Source organism: Berghia stephanieae, chromosome 3 (assembly GCF_034508935.2).
Source record: "Berghia stephanieae isolate SIO BIC M18660-M18661 chromosome 3, UCSD_Bste_1.3, whole genome shotgun sequence".
Taxonomy (NCBI): domain Eukaryota; kingdom Metazoa; phylum Mollusca; class Gastropoda; order Nudibranchia; family Aeolidiidae; genus Berghia; species Berghia stephanieae.
The window spans coordinates 16,863,673-16,883,672 of NC_088362.1; the positions used below are offsets into that span (position 1 = coordinate 16,863,673).

Here is a 20,000-nt window from a genome sequence, read left to right on the forward strand (position 1 = left end):
CCCGATTGACGTCAACTTCGCTCTATCTATAGATAGTATGCGCTTGGCCAAGAAGCTCATACCAGTGCCATCCGGAAGTATAACGGACCAACACACAAAACTGTGTGTATAAATGGACGTTTATAGTCATGTTAATACAGTTCAGTGAACATTACTCATAAAAACGTGGATGGCAAAAATCAATAACAAAGACCCGAGTGACGTCAACATCGTTCTATCCATAGGTAACAGCGATCAAATCCGAACTATGGAATTACCTGCATAATACGCTAGATCACCGAGATCCTGGTGTATTATTATGCACTATGCAAGCAGTACTTACAGTGGATCACGGCCTATTTTATCGTTCGCAATGTTTCTAATTGAGGTCGGCCAAGTGTGCAACGCATTTGCACGCAAGAGTGCGCTTTTGGCATTAAGTAAGTAACCCCCCCTCCCTCTCTCTCTCTCTCTCTCTCTCTCTCTCTCTCTCTCTCTCTCTCTCTCTCTCTCTCTCTCTCTCTCTCTCTCTCTTCAAATTATTTCGTTTTTTAAAATTAATTTAATAAGCCGATGTAATTATGTTGTTGTTGTTATCATTGCAGTTGTTAGTGGTGGTGAAAGTGGTGATGCTATTGTTGCTGTTGTTAGCGCTGTGTTTCTGCGGCAGGTATGTCCCCTCCTCGAATACTGATTACTGTGACCGTGATACATATCGGTATCGACAATAGATATCGTAGCGGGAGCGGGTCGTGGTCAGGAAAAGAGACAATTGCTGCTCTTACATCATTTAAAAAAACAAAACAAAAAGAACCAGTTAAACAGACTTAATAAACATAACAATCAAAAATAATTTAAATGACAACAGCAACCATAAAAATAATAATAATAATAATAATAATAATAATAATAATAATAATAATAATAATAATAATAATAATAATAATAATAATAATAATAATAATAATAATAATAATAATAATAATAATAATAATAATAATAATATGTAATAAAGGCAACAGGGACAGCTACAACAATAACAATGGCGACAACAATAAAAATGACACATACCAGAACGAAAATAACTTTGCATCACAATCTTTAAGTAAAGATTAAGAATACGGCTCTGCCACATTTTCGATGAAGCATAAATAAATCCCGCCCGTTGAAACGAATAAACAAACATACAAGTGGATTAATTACCTGGAGTATAATTATTCTGTTTTGAACGTGAAAAGATTAGAACACCTGTTGTTACCATAATATTATTAAATTACAATGTATGTTTCTGGGTCAAATCGAGGGGAACCGCAATAAATGTTTGACATCAATAATTTTTGTGCACGTAACAGGAGGACAGACAGTGGAGAGAGAGAAATTAATTAATGCAATCGCGGTGGCTGTAGTATGTAATGAAGGTAGGGATGACGATGGTGGAGTAGTAGTAGTCGTTGGTATGGAGGACGACTGTAGTGGTGGTTAACGTAATCAAAGGAAGGATTATGTTGTTTGTTGTTGTGGAGATGATAATGGCATGATCTTATGATTTATAATGATGATGATGATAACGATGGCGACGACGCAGTGGTATTTGTAATAGTGGCGAATATCCTCCTTCAGAGGGAGGATACTCAACTCCCCCCCCCCTTCTCTCTCTCTCTCTCTCTCTCTCTCTCTCTCTCTCTCTCTCTCTCTCTCTCTCTCTCTCTCTCTCTCTCTCTCTCTCTCTCTCTCTCTCTCTCTCTCTCTCTCTCTCTCTCTCTCTTCCTCTCTAGTTTCTTTATGGAATATGTCATTTGTAAATACAAGGAGGTCATGCCGTGTCAGTAAATTTTGTGATATATTTGGTGTCGTGTAGGTCAGTATGTAAGGAGGTCATTGCTGAATTAGAGACATAAAACACTACGTAGGGGATCGCGATTGCTATTAAAGCATAACCCATGCCTACGAGGCATGGACGTCGATTTGTCCTATTAACGACATCCTGACCTTAAAATCTCTATCTTCTTCTCAATCCCCCCCCCCCCCCCCTCCCCTCCATTTTTCTCCCTTTTTTTGCTTTCATGTTATAGTGCAGCTGTATTTACATAACGAACCTTAAGAGACTTACGTCTAAAAAAATAAATGTCCACACCAGTCACCAGTTGACTTGGTGCATTATTGACAATGGGAGTGCACTATTATTATTATTATTATTATTATTATTATTATTATTATTATTATTATTATTATTATTATTATTATTATTATTATTATTATTATTATTATTATTATTATTATCATTATTATTATTATTATCATTATTATTATTAGTATTATTATTATTATTATTATTATTATTATTATTATTATATTATCATTATTATTATTATTATTATTATTATTATTATTATTATTATTATTATTACTATTATTATCATTATTATTATTATTATTATTATTATTATTATTATTATTATTATTATTATTATTATTATTATTATTATCATTATTACTATTATTATTATTATTATTATTATTATTATTATTATTATTATTATTATTATTATTATTATTATTATTATTACAATTACTACTACTACTATCATCATCATCATAATCATCATCATTATTATTGTTGCGAATGTCTTTGCCCTCTTCGTCGTCAACCCTCTTGCCTTTCAGACGTTGTTTTTGTTATTATGTTTTCTTAATGCTACTTACAGTCCCCGACCCCATTATCCCAAAAAGAAGGAATTTACATATAACCTTGACATACAGCCAGTAAACAATGAGAAATCAGAAACACGCCAAGTGTTTTGACGGACGAGTGACGGATAGATAAACAATGTAAAACTGCACGGAAAACCGCCGTACTCTGGGGAACAAAAAAACAAACAAAAACACAAACAAGTTTAAAATATTGGGTCTGAAAACTCGACCTTTAAATATCGATCGAATAAAATGACCTTCACCTTGGCAAATAAAAATATCAAACCTGGGACTTCCAGGGTTGAGTGTTTTTGACGCGATGAGGGTCATTGAAATCGACCGATATTATTGGAAGGGTGAGCTTTCTAGTCAAATTTTTTTAAAACGTGTTCTTCCAGAGTAAGGTAATGTAAATTGCCCTGCACTGATAAAAGGTGTTTTTTTTTTTTTTTTTTTCTTTCTCATTTTAGCCTGGAAATGTTTACTTCAAACGTCGGTGAATTAAGATGATCGGCAACTTGTCACAAATTCTTAAAATCCGAGACTCGTCTTACAGACTTTTGAACTAATTAATTAATTAATTAATAAATAATAATAATAATAATAATAATAATAATAATAATAATAATAATAATAATAATAATAATAATAATAATAATAATAATAATAATAATAATAATAATGTACTTTATTCATCCAAAAGGACATTTTTGAACAGACGAATAAAATACCGGCAATGATACATCCGTATATTATACAATATAATAATATTCGTCGATTAGAGGTGAATAATATATCTGTTTAGAATTATGACAAAAAAGTGTATTGTACGGCAGTAAAGTGGATGAGACAAGAGATAGACAATTACGTGTAAACAACAACCCAGCACATTACTACGTCAGTCTATCCCAGATCCCAACACTTGTCCCTTAACCTTTTACGCTTTGCGTGGGATATTTTTGGAAAATAGATGAGTCATGTGATTTAATTTTGAATACAATGATGACAATGGTAGAACCCCCCCCCCCCCCCCCCCCCACACACACACACACAAAATAAAAAATAAATTTACATTGCCACTCAATCATGGCCCTTATAACAAACTTTCTGTGTAGCACATTCATGTTTTGTATATTCATAGTAAAAGTATTATTAAGTTTTATTCAGCGATAATACACGTTTACCATATATACATACAGGCCTATACAGAGGCAAGAAAAGACTAATGTAGAAACACACAACCTCACCCTCTCTCAAAATAAAGCTTCACTTAGACCAAGACACAAAATTGTCACGAAGATATAATGTAAATTTAAACTTTCTTTTCCTTTCTTGTTTGTTTGTTTATAAATAGCATTCTAAAAGGGGGATTCCATTATTAGCTGTATACGTTAGAGTGTTCATTATGGCTCAACTCTGCGTTCACCCTTATATACAGGTCTGATAACAGAACGCATTTGTGGGCTTGATTTAACATACTCGTAGTTGTAAAGGGCGATATATTGCGTTGGTTTGAGAGTATTTCCATCACAACAATGAGCCCGTAAAATTTGGGTTATCAGACCTGCAAGTAAGTACACGTCTCAACCTCAATCCTCCACCATGCATTTGTATAGCAAAGTCAACCCACATATTTCGTACTAAGTAATTAACTACGTACACAAGTTTTCTTTCTCCTATTTTTAACCTTTAAAAAAAAAAAAGACATAAATGTATGTAGATGGGACAGGTGGTCAACGGATCATTTTAAGGTAAGAAGCGGCGAATTCGGTCAGGCGGGGTTCATCTGTAGACATTAATTAATTATCTGGCCTGATTACACGAGCAGCAATAAGTGGCAAGTGGTAGCCAACGCTATGGTGGTAGCTGAATGACATCAGAATGCAAGGTTAGTGGAAGTAGAAGCACCTTTTTTTGTTTGTTTGTTGCTTTAGGTCTCTTCCAACACAATTGAGGTTATATGAGAGACCGCTGAAACAAAAAAACAAGCAATCTAACAAAAATAGTACAAATGTAAATCAAAATCATAACCTAAAGATATCATAAGCTAAATTATAAATAACCAAGAACAAACAGGCAGAAGATTTACAGAAAAAAAAAATATCCCCTGTCAAAAATACAATCACAAACCAAAGAAGCAGGATAGGCTAGTAAAGAGAAGAAGAAACGACATCACTATCGGATCGTACACCCATGCGAACATCATAGGTATATGATTCAAGGGTGATGCTCCCATCCAACCACCCGCTAGAAGCACCTGGTTCCCGTCGGATTTCATCGCATCACATACCACGCCAATGGCACTCCGGATTGATTACTACACTACACTGACAGAACACACATTGGCAGTGACGCCAACTTCTCACCAGGAATTTCAAATTAGAGAAAGTAAGGAGCAGGCGCACCAGTATAAGATAAAGATCTGAACAAGGGTGTAGGAAAAGTGTCAGACAAAACAAGAAAGAAAAATAGAAAAAAAAAAAAGACGAACCCAAAAACATCAGTCGACCTTTACCAGGAATTCCAGACATCGTTCGGAGGAATTTCAAGGCCAAAATAGGAATTTCCTCGTAAAAAAAAAAGGGTAATACGATATATGTCTGTCAAATAAGAAGCTTATTTCTTTAGTAAAGATTAAAAAGCCTATTTAAAAAAAACAAAAAAAAACAAACAAACTAAAACTATACAAAACCAAAAAAAAAAAAACAAAAAAAAAACAACAAAAAAGAGTACACATGTCAAAATTATATAGGAATACAACTGGCCATAAAACGTTCACCTCCTGGACTGATGTACTCAAAAGTAGCTCTTCATTCAGAACCATGCAATAAATCCATGGAGCCGGAGTTTTTTTCCCCCCAATTTCTATAGCATGAAACGAACAATAGCAGTTGCTTGCTACTCTTTGGATAGGACGCTAGTCTATCGCGCGCAAAGTACTTCCCGTCAGATCAAATAGACCCAACTATCCATTTACCAGTGGGTAGGCAGGGGGGTCAGAAAAAAAAAAAAAAAAAAGAAGGTCGACTTCACCCGAGATCGATCTCACAGGGTCCTTTTGCGTTTGAAGCAAGTGCTCTACCAACTGAGTACGGCTACGTGGTCTTGTGGTACGATACTCGCTTTCGGATCGGAAGGTCCTGGGTTCGAGCCTCGCTCCGAGCATAGTCCTTGGAAAAGGCACTTTACTCATTCTCTCACCGTACCCAGGTGTAAAATGACCGTTAACAGCGTTGTCTCTGTCCGGAATTTTTCTTTTTTTGTATTATCGCCTAACAGGCGGCATATCTCGTTCTACGTGTTACTTGTTGCTGTTGGCCAGGGACCCTTTGTAAAGCGCGTTGAGCACGTTTAGTGGATATTGCGCTATATAAAAGCTCAACTTTAAAGCTCAACTGATTTAACGGTACGCCAAACGTGCCAAATAGTCCTAAAATATTAGACTTTAAACAATCTAAGATTTAAGACTTTTATTTTGGGAAGTCGGTGGTCATATTAATCTAGTGATATAATATAAAGAAGTAAAAGTTAAAGTTTTCTAGCCAAAATTTATAAAATTGCTTTTTTAAACTTTTAATTGTCATCTCTGACATCGTATGCAATAATTAAACGGGGAGGTCGAAGGTCATTCGAAAATAATATAATGGACGATATAAAGGAATTATACCGATAGATTCAGATTAGATTATGGCCCAAAAACCTGACAGGAAGTCTTCACATAAAACTTGTTAAAATAGTCGAAGGTTTATAACATTTTTATATATATATATATATAAAGATAACTCACAGCTTCCCAAGATGAGTGTCATTTAAATCGATCGATATTTGAAGGACGAATTTTCCGGCAAAATCTTTAAATTCGTTTCTTTCCAGAGTACGGCACTGATTAAATGGAATTATTGGCAAAAAAAAAAAAAAAAACAACAAAAAAACAAACAATGACAAAGACCTGAGTGAATTCAACGTCGTTATACCCATAAACACAGCGATAACTTGAAAAGAAAAACAAAACAAAACAGTGGAGGCAGACCCTACCAGCATGGCCATCCTACCGCACGCATCACAACCTAAAGCTATGATAACAAGTCAGGGGTAATAGATGAATGCCTTAACACGTAGGACGAAACAAGACGCCTGACTGTTAGGCAATGATACATCTCTTTCAAAAAAAAAATCTGGACAGAGACAACACTGTCAAAGACCAGGTACTCATGGAGTACGGTCAGAGAATGCGAGTAAAGAGCCTTTTTTTCTCTCCCAAGGACTCAATAACTATGCACCGCTCAGAGCGGGACTCGAACTCCGGACCTTCCGGCCCGAAGGCGAGTGTCATACTAGAAGAGCACATGGCCACCCAGTAGCTTTACAGTCTTTTTTGGTAATTTATAATTTCGCCATTTCCAGAAATAACCCGTCTAGACTGGGCGGCACGAAGACAAAACCAGACCAAATAACGCTCGCGCTATGGCTACACCCGACCTATCAGCCTGTCAGATACTAATGGTAGCCAACGATAGCCAAAACTGATATCTTCGTGTTTAATGGCACTGGACACTCCTGCCAGATACCGTATAACCAACGGATTCGGGAATAATAATAATAATAATAATAATAATAATAATAATAATAATAATAATAATAATAATAATAATAATAATAATAATAATAATAATAATAATAATAATAATAATAATAATAATAATAATAAACACAAAATATAGAGTAACAACAGTTACCAGGTACCTTGCATGAGGCCTGGCCAACGTACGTAGTATAGTAGGATATATTTACGACTATTCTTCCGCCTAGCTTCTTGACCTGACATCCGGTGATAATGTTAGATATGGTCGGTACCATCCTTAATAATAATAATAATAATAATAATAATAATAATAATAATAATAATAATAATAATAATAATAATAATAATAATAATAATAATATTGTTGTTATTATTAATAACAACAACAACAACAACAACAATAATAATAATAATAATAATAATCTCTCTCTCTCTCTCTCTCTCTCTCTCTCTCTCTCTCTCTCTCTCTCTCTATCTCTCTCTCTCATGATATGATACCCCGCCGAAAAAAAAAAAGAAAAGTACCTGGTAAACTGGCTATCCTTCTCTAACGATGGTATATACTAATAAATAGGTCCAGGTATTTTTAGCTAGATCAAAGGGACAAAATATGTGTATTGTGATTAAATTAAATCATTTCTGGTAAGGAGGAAAAAACATTCACGACCAAGGCCTTAAGATTTATTATTATTATTTATTTATTTATTTATTTATTTAGCGTGAAATCAAGTGCTTTTTCAAAATTCTCACTGGCAACCCTAATCGAAGCATTCAATCTTCAGTATCTTCACTTTAAGTCTTAAATTTTAAGCAATATCAACACTTCAATTGATTTCAATTTCAGACTCGGAGCCCGGGCAGTATCATTAATAATATTCCAATTTCATGCCAGGGACAGCACAGTACTATAGTATAGAAATAGAATATTTCTTCCCCTAATGCTAAATTTACCACCAAGACAAGTCCCTTCCCCCCCCCCCCCCCCCCCCCCCCAACCTCGATAGGTCTATGGCGCGGGCTTTTACACCTGGCCATCATGTCTAAACAATTCCGATGGAATAATTCTAAACAGCAACAGTCACGGGACAGAAATGTTTACAGGTAAATCAATCAACGAGAGACCTACCCATACCCGGTACATAACACCGACGGACGGGTGGGTGTTGTTTTGACGGACAACCCCTACTGGTCCAGGCCAGAGTTACTGAGACTAAATATAATTTACGTTTCAGACTTATTATTAAAAAGGAATCTACTACGTACTATCATTAAATGTATTTCTTTCGGATAGTTTTCCTTTTTCTTCTATCTCTAAAACGGGTCAGGCTAGTGGTAAACAAGACATTGACCCGGCGATGGGTGTTGTTGACTTTTTAAGTTGGGTCTGGAATCGGAAGAGTGAACAACCTGACGATGTGGGGGTGGTGTGGGCCACAGACTAGGTCCTGTATTCTCTATGGTGTGGGCTGGGGAAAGTGGTGGTGGTGGTAGTAGTAGTAGTAGTAGTAGTAGTAGTAGTAGTAGTAGTAGTAGTAGTAGTAGTAGTAGTAAGTGTAGTAGTAGTGTTGTCGTAGTAGCAGTAGTAGTAGTAGTAGTTAGTAGTAGTAAGTAGTAGTAGTATAGTAGTAGTAGTAGTAGTAGTAGTGTAGTAGTAGTAGAAGTAGTAGTAGTAGATAGTAGTAGTAGTAGATAGTAGTAGTAGTTAGTAGTATGTATAGTAGTAGTAAGTAGTAGTAGTAGTAGTAGTAGTTAGTAGTAGTAGTAGTAGTAAGTAGTAGGTAGTAGTAGTAGTAGTAAGTAGTAGTAGTAGTAAGTAGTAGAAGAGGAGAGAAGAAGAAGAAGAGAGAGAAGAAGAGAGAGAGAAGAGAAAGGAAAAAAAAAAGAAAAAGAAAGAGAAGAAAAGAAGAGAGAAGAAGAAGAAGAAGAAGAAGAAGAAGGAAGAAGAAAGAAGAAGAAGAAGAAGAAGAAGAAGAAAGAAGAAAAGAAGAAAAGAAGAAAAGAAAGAAGAAGAAGAAGAAAAGAAGAAGAAGAAGAAAGGAGGAGATAAAGAATGTTAGACATTTGAAATGTTTGAGTTGTCACAAACTACAGTTTATTCAGTTAAACCATTTTTGTTAACTTTAATAGTGATTTTTAAAAAATTAGTTACATCATTCCTTATTTCAATGTCCACTTTTCTAAATTATGCAACACCGTACTCCTTCCTTACAATAAAGTGGAACCCTGCCCTGCTTAACGTGCGAGTTAAATTCTCGGTCTTCTTCTATGCGACACTTTTCAAATGAGTAAAATTAAAATAGAAAAAAAAAAAAACTGAAAAACGCCAGATCTTGATAAAATAACACATATACTAAAATTGGTCGGTTTGAAGTAGAGAGACGAGTGGGCTACCCCCGCATTAAAAAAAAAAGGTTTTAATAGAACTTGGACGACTATTATTGTTATTATATATGTTAACTCTCGTTTATTCAAAATGCGTTCATTTTATTATTATTATTATTTTTGCATAGAGATCAAAATGTTATTACATAAATCACTAACATTGTTAACATTGTGTGCGGAACGAAAATTTGCCTGCTTATATATATATATATATATATATATATATATATATATATATATATATATATATATATATACATACATACATACATACATTCTCTATATATTTAATTTTATTATTATTTTTGTTTTCATAAGAGAAACTGACCATTGGACTCGTGGTGAAAAACTATAGGATAGTCTGCCTGTCTCTCACTCCCACAACCATTTTTATTTGTTTCAATGTGTCTGTGTGTGTGTGTGTGTGTGTGTGGTTTTTTTTTTTTCCTTTCTTTTTTTCTGTTTATTCGGATTATCATTGTCAAAGCCAAGGTCGTAATACACACGTGTTTTCGTTTGCGAAATCCGCCTAGATGAGGAACATCTGGATGAGAGTGACGTCAACTGTAGAAACTCGGTCTAACGCCACCTCCCTAAACGCCCACTCACTACTCTCACCCAGTTAAACCTCACTTCACCTTTGAACCTCCAGTGGACCTTTTAATAGCGTAATATTATATGAACAATAATATTATCATTATCATCATGCGGTGTTGATGGGGGCTTTATAATGATGATGGTGATGATGATGATGATGCGTATGCACAAGCCAGTCTATATCCGCCATGTCCCGTCCTACATGTTAAATGTTGCTGTTGACCAGGGACCCCCTGGTGAAGCGCTTTGAGCACATTTAGTGGATATAAAGCTCAAATTTTTAAATTAATTTTATATAAATTATAAAAACAAATTAATAAAAGTAAGTAAATAATAATAATAACAACAACAATAAAGTACTCGAATCTCCAGAACAAGGCAAAATAATGCACCAACCAAAAACTACAAGACAAGAATACGAAACATTCTCAGTCTCAGACAAATCAGCTAGAAGACGAAAACCAACAAATGATTTCATTTTTCCCCCACTTCATTTGATTCCCTAAAGGCTAGCGCTATTCAGTATCTGATACTGAATAGTGGTTTTACACTATTCAGTATCTGATACTGAATAGTGGTTTTACACTATTCAGTATCTGATACTGAATAGTGGTTTTACACTATTCAGTATCTGATACTGAATAGTGGTTTTGTACTATTCAGTATCTGACACTGAATGGTGGTTTTGCACTATAATACGGTGTTTTATTTTTCCGAAACCTAACAAAGTTATGGGAAGAGGGAAGCTGTGGGAGTGAATATGGGACTCAGAGAAGTGTACAGCAGTGGGGAGTGAACCTGGGACTCTGGGTTTTGTAAAAAAAAAAAAGCAATAACAAAATGGGGGGGGGGGGGGATTACTTTTTTACGAAACCCGACAATATGCGGCAAAGTTGTGGAAAGTAGGCAAAGCGTGGGGATTGAACCTGAGACTCAGTGAAGTGTACACCAGTGGGGAGTGAACCTGAGACTATGGTTTTCAGCGGGCTTCAGCTAGTTTCACATAAAAGCAATTACTTTTTTACGAAACCCGACGAAACCTGGCAATATCCGAGAAAGTTATGGGTAGTAGGCAACAGTGGGGAGTGAACCTGAGATTCGGGGAAGTGTACACCAGTGGGGAGTGAACCTGAAACTGGGTTTCGGCGGGTTTTGAAAAATAAAAAAGCAATTACTTTTTGTTTACGAAATGCGCCAAATCCCAACAAAATCGGGCAAAGTGATGGAAAGTAGGAAAATAATGGGGAGTGATTGCTTTTTTTTACGAAACCCAGTCCCAGGTTCACTCCCCAATGGTGTACACCTCCCTGAGTCCCAAGTTCACTCCCCACTGCTGCCTACTTCCCATAACTTTGTCGGGTTTCGGCGTGTTTTGCCAGGTTTCGTAAAAAGAATAAACACCCCTAAAAATACCGCGTGTATTCAGTAAATAGATGTCAATTGTAGTCTAATATTCAGTATCTATTTAAATTATTATTATTATATTATTATTATTATTATTATTATTATTATTATTATTATTATTATTATTATTGACATGTAAATTTGAATATAATACGGCAATTAATTCACGAAGTGCATCGCTCAATTAAAAATGGCAGAAAGTCTGGCCACATGATCGGGTTTGTCTTAGATGACAAAACAAACAAACAAACAGCAGCAACAACAAAAAGAACAACAACAACAGAAAAAAGCAAGATTTTAAAAAGTAATAAACAATAGAAGAGCACAATAATGAAAAACAACAACGAGATGATAACACATAAAAGATATTCGTAATAAATCGATAACTGATTAAATTACTCCAACTACTTGATTTAAAAAAAATCATAATCATAATCATAATAATGATGATGATGACGATTACAACAACAACAATAATAATAATAGTAAGTAAGTAGTAGTAATAATAATAATAATAATAATAATAATAATAATAATAATAATAATAATAATAATAATAATAATAATAATAAAAGAACAATAGTATAATATCAACATTAAAGTATATTACAAGCAAATAAAATTATTAAAACAAAAGTTTAAAAAATATCAATAGACAGAAGGAATTTAAAAAATATTGGGAAAAAAAAAGGTACCCCAACCGGGATTTGAACTCTCGAACCTTTATCTCAGAGTCAAACAGCTTATATCCACCATGCCATGGTGTCACTGAACTTTTGGTGACATTTAATCATGTCTATTCAGACATTTAAAATGTATTTGAATGCCACTCTTTTTTTGATATTTTGAACTATGTTAATTGCACAATAGCAGAAATTTAAAAATTACGATCAAAATATTTTTACAACTTTGAATCGGGCTGGCACGTGTTCAATCTGGAAGTAGGTCAGCAGTTTATTTACATTCAACCGAGATTTTCGCACTTTTCACTCTCTCTATATAAAAAAGAGTTCCTTATGGATACTGAATAGTGGCAAAGCACTATTCAGTATCTGATACTGAATAACCACTTCGTTCCCTAAATATCTGTCTGCTCTGTATCGATTTATCTGTGCAATCTACATGTACTGTCGACAACGACAATGACTTTGTGCGGCGATGTGGTCTAGCGGTATGACATTCGCTTTCGGATCGGAAGGTCCTGGGTTCGAGTCTCGCTCGGCGGATAGACGAGTCCTTGGAAGATGTTCTTCACTCACATTTTCTCACCGTACTCCTGTGTAAAATAAGTAACTGGCAGTTAACAGCGTCAGAAAAAAATTGCAGTTAAAGGCGTCATGCCCCGTTGTACATGTTACGTGTTGCCGTTGGTCAGGGACCCCTTGTAAAGCGCTTTGGGCACGTTTAGTGGATATTGCCCTGTATAAAAGCTCTATTTTTTTTGTATAATGGTGATGGCGATGATTATGGTGGATGTTTTACGATGCTCCAATGTAGTAGAAGTAGTAGTAGTAGTAGTCGTAGTAATTGTTGTAGTTATGCTGGCAGTGATAATAATAGTAAAAATAATAATAACGATTTCGACAACGACGACGGTGATGTGATGAACCAGGACATAAACAAATTCAATGTTAAGAATCATCGACTGTCATGTTACATCAGCTAAAAATTGATAAAGATCTGTTTACGAGAGAGCTAGAGGAAAGGGGAAGAGTTTAAATATAGACGTAGAAGAGAGACAAAGAGAAAAAGGCCATAGACGACGAACGTGACTTTCTTGACTGGTTCACAGAGTTATCTAAAGGCGCAGAAGGAGCGAAAAATTAAATAATATTACTCAACGGGTTGTTGACGACGATGACTGGATTGAAAGGTCCCAACCACCCCACTGGATCTACGTTATGGACATCACGTACTCTTCCTATTTTGTCCCCGCGGAATTATGCCATTTTTGGGGCAAAATTATGCCAATATTATGCCAAAAAAAGGGCAAATTATGCCATAAATTATGCCAAAAATCCAACATTATGCCATAAATTATGCCAAACATCCGACATTTTGTAACGTGGTAATGTAAATTTATAAGCTGAGAGAACAAGTAAATCAAATCAACATTAATTCACAATACGATGACAACAATATTAATGACTAACTAAATCTAATCACAACACTGGTGATAACGTTTAGGGTGGTGAGAATAACTCAGACATAAAATTGTATTTTGAGTTGGATGTCATTTTATAATTTATTAAATGGTTGTCTAAAGCTAAAAAGAAATTAAAGAAATATTACATGTGCTACTTACAACAGAGAATCAATAAAATTGTTATATAACATGAAAACAAGACCCTTGAGGTTATCCTCACTCAAAGATCGTCTGCGGTCTGAAAAGACCAGGTTGTACAATGAAAAACTTCGCTCTGCATCAGCTGAATTCACAAGAGCATAAATATACTTTCGTGCACATTTTGACAGCTGAGGCAACTCATCTGCCTTGCTGTTCCAGAATATAGTGAGGTCCACTGGCAACCCCCCAGACACTTTAACCGCTTGTGGTCCCACAGTTTCCCTGTACCAGTGAAACTCACTCTCTGGAACAGCAGACAAACCAGGCAGAGCACTCTGTAAACGGTCTTTGTTAAAGTCAAATGTCACCAGTCGAGTTGGATCAAAAAATTGAATTTGCTGTAGAAATTCAACTGCTGGTTGGCCATCTGGGGTCATATACTTATCAACCTTTTCTGACACTGCAGAGACAGCTTGGCAGTATCGGTCCTGCAGAGCCAATTTGTCCTTTGAGGGCAGGTCTTCTGGGAAATGCTTAGATGCTTCCCTCATGCTGACTCCACAGCTTCTAAAGGAGTACTGCAAACTTTCAAGTTTGGACCATGCCTGGATTTGAAAAATAGAAGAAAGAGAGAGAGAAAAACGGAATCATGAGTATGATTTGTTGGCTGGCTTACAAGAAGTATAAAATAGAATGAAAGTGATGATTTTATTGGTGGTAAGATCACAGGCAACTTTTATCAGACTTTATGTGTTAAATATAGTTTCCTGTGATTAAGGCAATGACGACCATTATGACTAGAGTAACGATTTTTTTAAACTCAAAGAGGGAGGAGTGATGTGTTAAATCTTAGACTGGAACTGAGTTGATACTATACAACAGAGGAAATACAAAAAAAAGTCTTAAAAAAGCAATACATGCATAATTATGTGTTATAGGCAAAATAGACCTGCTGAAATGAAAGCGCCTTACCTTGACAGCAACTGTTGATTGACTTTGAAACAAGTCTGTTGCGTGCACAAAGACTTTGCACTTTTCAGAGATGAAGTCCATTTCTGCTTTAATTTGTATTCTGATATCTGCAGACAGGCCGGCCAGGTATTGGAGTGAGTCACAATATGGCACTTTAGAGTGGGCTACCTAGGAGTGTCTAGGATAACCAAACGCCAGTTTTCTTTGAAAACGAAAATACAAGGCCAAAATTTTCGGCAAAAAAGAGCCAATTTTTTTATTTTTTTTTTCTTTTGCTAATGGATGCGGAATCGGATGCGGAATGCCTCAGGATGCGGCCGCATCGGGTGCGATGCGGCCGCATATTCCTGTGGGGACGGCCTATTATACAGATAGGCTGGCCACTAACAACAGACACAGATTATGGCGAAACCGAAGAAAAAAGAAAAAGCTGTACAATCTGGCAACATTCCGAAAAAGAAAAAAAAAAGAGAAAAAAAATTTGAAAAACACATTATTTAAAATTTTGACCAGATAGCTCGCCCTTCAAATGTCGATCGATTGAAATGACCCTCTCCTTAACAAAAACTCTCGAACCTGGGACTTGCTAAGTCCTATGTTGAAGAACTCTTGCCAAGATGGGGGGGGGGGGGCATTTTACCAAACGAAATTTGATGAAGGGCAAGTTTTCTAGCTAAATTTGTATACACATGTTTATCCAGAGTAGGGATGAGTCGTTGATACGTGGCCAAATACACAAGAAATTAACGAGAGTAGAAACTGGAATGAACTTGGAACAATCAACTTCCCTGAAAGTCAAGGGTCAACAAATAAAGATCAAACAAAGCGATGTGATCGATGCAGACATAAAAAGCAACAACAAGAGAATAACTTTGCGGAAAACACACATATTATTATGTCGAATCGTTTGAGTGTTATACTACCTACGAACCACAAACAGCCAAACAAATTAACCGTTGATTTCTAGGTCCGTAAACTATAAATAAACCCAATGAAGGTGAGAATGGAATGTTGTGTTTTTAATACACTTCGGATACCTCCATTCCTTTGTGACAGACACAAAATCAATATACAGCGGACTGATAACTCTCTCTCTCTCTCTCTCTCTCTCTCTCTCTCTCTCTCTCTCTCTCTCTCTCTCTCTCTCTCTCTCTCAATAGAGTGTGTATGTGTGTGTGTGTGTGTGTGTGTGTGTCTGTGGGTGCATGTGTGGCTTTTCTATTGATTTCAATTGGGCCACTAACGCCAGGTATTATGACGCTCCGACCAAAACACAATAATGTGCCATGACGTCAATGCATTTGAGAATCCAGTCAACGTATGGAAAGAAAAAGAAATGGATGACAACCCCTCTAGTAGTAGTAGTAGTAGTAGTAGTAGTGGTAGTAGTAGTAGTAGTAGTAGTAGTAATAGTAGTAGTAGTAGTAGTAGTAGAGTAGTAGTAGTAGTATAGTAGTAGTAGTAGTAGTAGTAGTAGTAGTAGTAGTAGTAGTAGTAGTAGTATAGTTAGTAGTAGTAGTAGTAGTAGTATAGTAGTAGTAGTAGTAGTAGTAGTAGTAGTAGTAGTAGTAGTAGTAGTAGTAGTAGTAGTAGTAGTAGTAGTAGTAGTAGTAGTAGTAGTAGTAGTAGTAGTAGTAGTAGTAGTAGTAGTAGTAGTAGTAGTAGTTAGTAGTAGTAGTAGTAGTAGTAGTAGTAGTAGTATAGTAGTAGTAGTAGTAGTAGTATAGTATAGTATAGTAGTAGTAGTAGTAGTAGTAGTAGTAGTAGTAGTAGTAGTAGTAGTAGTAGTATAGTAGTAGTAGTAGTAGTAGTAGTAGTAGTAGTAGTAGTAGTAGTAGTAGTAGTAGTAGTAGTAGTAGTAGTAGTAGTAGTAGTAGTAGTAGTAGTAGATGTAGTAGTAGTAGTAGTAGTAGTAGTAAGTATAGTAGTAGATAGTAGAAGAAAAGAAGAAGAAGAAGGAGAGAGAGAGGAGGAGGAGGAGGAGGAGGAGGAGGAGGAGGAGGAGGAGGAGGAGGAGGAAGAGGAGGAGGAGGAGGAGGACGAGGAGGAAGAGGAGGAGGACGAGCGGGGGGAGAAGAAAGAGTAAAGAAAAATAGCAACAGGTGTTAGCTCTGGACGTGTAGCCAATGAATGCCATATTAGCCGTGAGGTAACACGCCTATTATTATAATTCAAAATAAGGCAGGAAGGTTATCACGTTAAAAAAAAAGGCTATCACTATCAATAAATAAAAATAAAGATGACGCTGAAATCCATTCTACTGGGTAAGCATTTAATTTAGCCTCCTGATGGGACAAAAGACTAGTTTAAATGGACACAGTTCGTGCTCCAGTATCAGATCGTGGTGTGTTGTATTATGCAAGATCCCACCAGACTGTGTCAAAAAATCAATAACTACTTCCGTAGGCCACTAAAAAATAGGACTGGGAGTGTGTAACAGAAGAGAGTGTTTAATTATCTTTTTGTTCAATATAAAAAAACAACTACTGGTTTACTATAGACTGGTTTTAAAATTCAAGCAACCTATTTATCATATTAATATCATTATTGTTTACAAAAGATCTGGCGCCAACCAAAAGCTTTCAGGCCAACAAAGTAAATATTTGCAATGACAATACTTGGGAACCATTGGCTATGGTTTGAGATTCCAATGCAAATGATAGTATGTATAGGCAAAATTTGAAGATCATTTAGATCAATAATACCCGAAATAAGTTTTTAAAAATAAACTTAAATGATATCTTCTAGACTGCACAAGCACTAAAAACTACAAAGAAATTACTCGAAAAACCTAGCACTCGTCAACAAGGTATTGAAAAAAAAAAGGGTGTATAACATTAAAAAAAAAAAACAATAAAAAAAAATAAATAAAATAATAAATAATAATAATAATAATAATAATAATAATAATAATAATAATAATAATAATAATAATAATAATAATAACAATAACAATAATATTTGTTACAGTTACAGGTAGTTTTATTTTTATTATTATTATTAAAAAGTAACACAGTAGCAGAGACATGACAAATTAAACTATAGGCATTAGGTGTCGCTGACATGAAATTTTACTATTATATTACTATAACTATAACAGTTCAACCCGACGCTCCTCAGTTGCGCCTGTCAAAACAATACATAATTTGTGTCAGTCTTGTCATAATATTACATACAGTATGATAAAACATCTCCGGCTGGCAAGGTTCCGTTATAAATAATAGTGTGGTCTAAAATCATATATTAATTATTATAGTAATTCTCATTGCGTTTACTTTTATTTTTATATGGTATGCGATCTACAGTTAAATACCCGCAATGAGCTTTCAGTGACCAAAATAAATAAATAAATAAATAAATAAATAAAACACCACAGAAACGTAATTTATTGTAACAACGGTTAAACGCATAATTTCAATGTAAAACTTCTCTTTGAAAATAAGATCCTGACTTATTTGTTTAATGTAGGTCACTGTTAAAAATAGAAGGTACCCGTATCATTAAATTTCAAGATCAGAGAGATAACGACAGCATGCCGATCGTTAATATTCTTATTTGAACAACAACGAGGGCAAAGCTCAGTTAGAGAATTCAACCATGGACTTTGTACTCGTTGAAACAAACATGCTTCATGCTGGTAGAATAACAAATTAAAAAAAAACAAAAACAAAAACAAAAAAATAACAACAAAAAGACAATAACAAAAAAAAAAAAACGATTATAAAATCTGCTGTGACATCAACAGTTTGCTATCTTGTGTATGGATAAAATAATTCTCTTTTGTTCGTAAACATAAAAGGAATATAAAAAATAACAAGTCTCACACACGGTATAATAACAGATATCCGAATAATCGACACTCTAAGAATCACTGTGAAACCTTCATTTCCAAAGACAGAACTCTGTCATAAATGAGTATTTTTTTCAGAATCGTATCCAAAATTCCATAACATAAGAATGGGAAATGTAAACAAACACACGAGATAGCTATGATATTCTGAAGAGTACACTTCACTTCCTAAAAAATACACTCGGCCTTTGTAAAACTTTGTTTACGTCTGACCGTAGACTGCTTACGCGCCACAAAGTGGAGGAACTTCTCGCATTCGCATTCTGACGCTGAACAGAGCGCTCGGTCGGTCACGCCTCGTCCCGTTGCGCGACAAGTTCACTTACTCGCCAGCGTTTCCTCTCTTATTCTCATTTCACCAGTATTTTTCTTGGCTCTTTCCAACTGCCTTGACATTATGAAAGTATTATAATATGTTCGCAAGTAGTGGAAATGGGTATAAAAGGCGGATGTAAATTCGCTTTGATGACCGCGTATAGTGCGTTCCACAGAATTATTTTTTTTTGGTTTATTCTCGCTGATGAAAAAAATATGTACAGTATCAAAAATAATAAAAACCAACATCATAAACAATAACGATATAACCTTGGGCGGGGTCAGGCATCACCCACTTATTTTAAAAGTTGAGAATAATAATGTCGACCAATGGAGGGGAATGAAATAATATAATATCTTTAAAGTATAGAATATCAACGACATCAAATAAAACAACAGCAAACTGCCACTAATACTACTACTACTACTACTACTACTACTACTACTACTACTACTACTCAGTGGCGGTTCTAGCCTATTTACAGTGGTTGGGCAAAGATGATCCGGTCATATATATATATATATATATATATATATATATAATATATATATATATATATATATATATATATATAATAATATATATATAATTTATTTATTTATTTATTTTAATTATAATTTGTTTTTCACCTTTAAAAAAAATATTTCAACCACAAATAATCACATTCACAATGAAATGACAATATCAGTAGATTTTAATTATTCCAAACGTAATCAAAAAATAACCACGAAAGAGAATACAACTAAAAAATAAAGCGACGAGACATAATGCGACAACACCTTGACAATAGAAGTCCATTTCGTTCACTCGAAAAATTAAAGAGATGCTTTAATCCCTCAACGGTGAGATTAATATTTCTGTTACATTACTGGTTTTCAGTAGTATGTAGTAACCTTAAAGTTTTCATCGAGAAGCAACAACAGCGATATGACTCGAGTTT

At 35.0% G+C, this 20,000-nt stretch overlaps 2 protein-coding genes across 12 annotated transcripts in view; both read right to left on the reverse strand.

Annotated features, from left to right (window-relative positions):
• Positions 1–20,000, reverse strand: part of LOC144967242 (phosphorylase b kinase gamma catalytic chain, skeletal muscle/heart isoform-like) — a 78,494-nt gene that overhangs the window by 35,778 nt on the left and 22,716 nt on the right. For 2 of the 11 annotated variants that reach the window (XM_078904213.1, XM_078904211.1), the window contains exon 1: positions 18,775–18,954. The exons of 2 other annotated variants lie outside the window; for them this stretch is intronic. The gene's annotated coding sequence lies outside the window, so the exon portion shown is untranslated. Of the gene's footprint in view, positions 1–18,718; positions 19,015–20,000 lie in introns of those variants that run through there. 7 more of the 11 variants (XM_078904214.1, XM_078904208.1, XM_078904207.1 and 4 more) reach the window with 7 other exon arrangements.
• Positions 13,826–15,273, reverse strand: LOC144969479 (uncharacterized). Its single transcript, XM_078908603.1, has 2 exons — positions 14,895–15,273; positions 13,826–14,527 (listed from the first exon to the last, which is right to left on the reverse strand). The coding sequence occupies exons 1-2, from the start codon at positions 14,973–14,975 to the stop codon at positions 13,937–13,939; spliced, it is 672 nt and encodes a 223-aa protein (XP_078764729.1). The 5' UTR covers positions 14,976–15,273; the 3' UTR covers positions 13,826–13,936.

Excerpts from the sequence above, each read along its gene's own strand:
- LOC144969479 (XM_078908603.1), bottom strand. The coding sequence starts at position 14,975 with ATGGACTTCATCTCTGAAAAGTGCAAAGTCTTTGTGCACGCAACAGAC. Across the intron at positions 14,528-14,894 it reads AATCAACAGTTGCTGTCAAG|GCATGGTCCAAACTTGAAAG; the intron begins GTAAGGCGCTTT and ends TTTCAAATCCAG.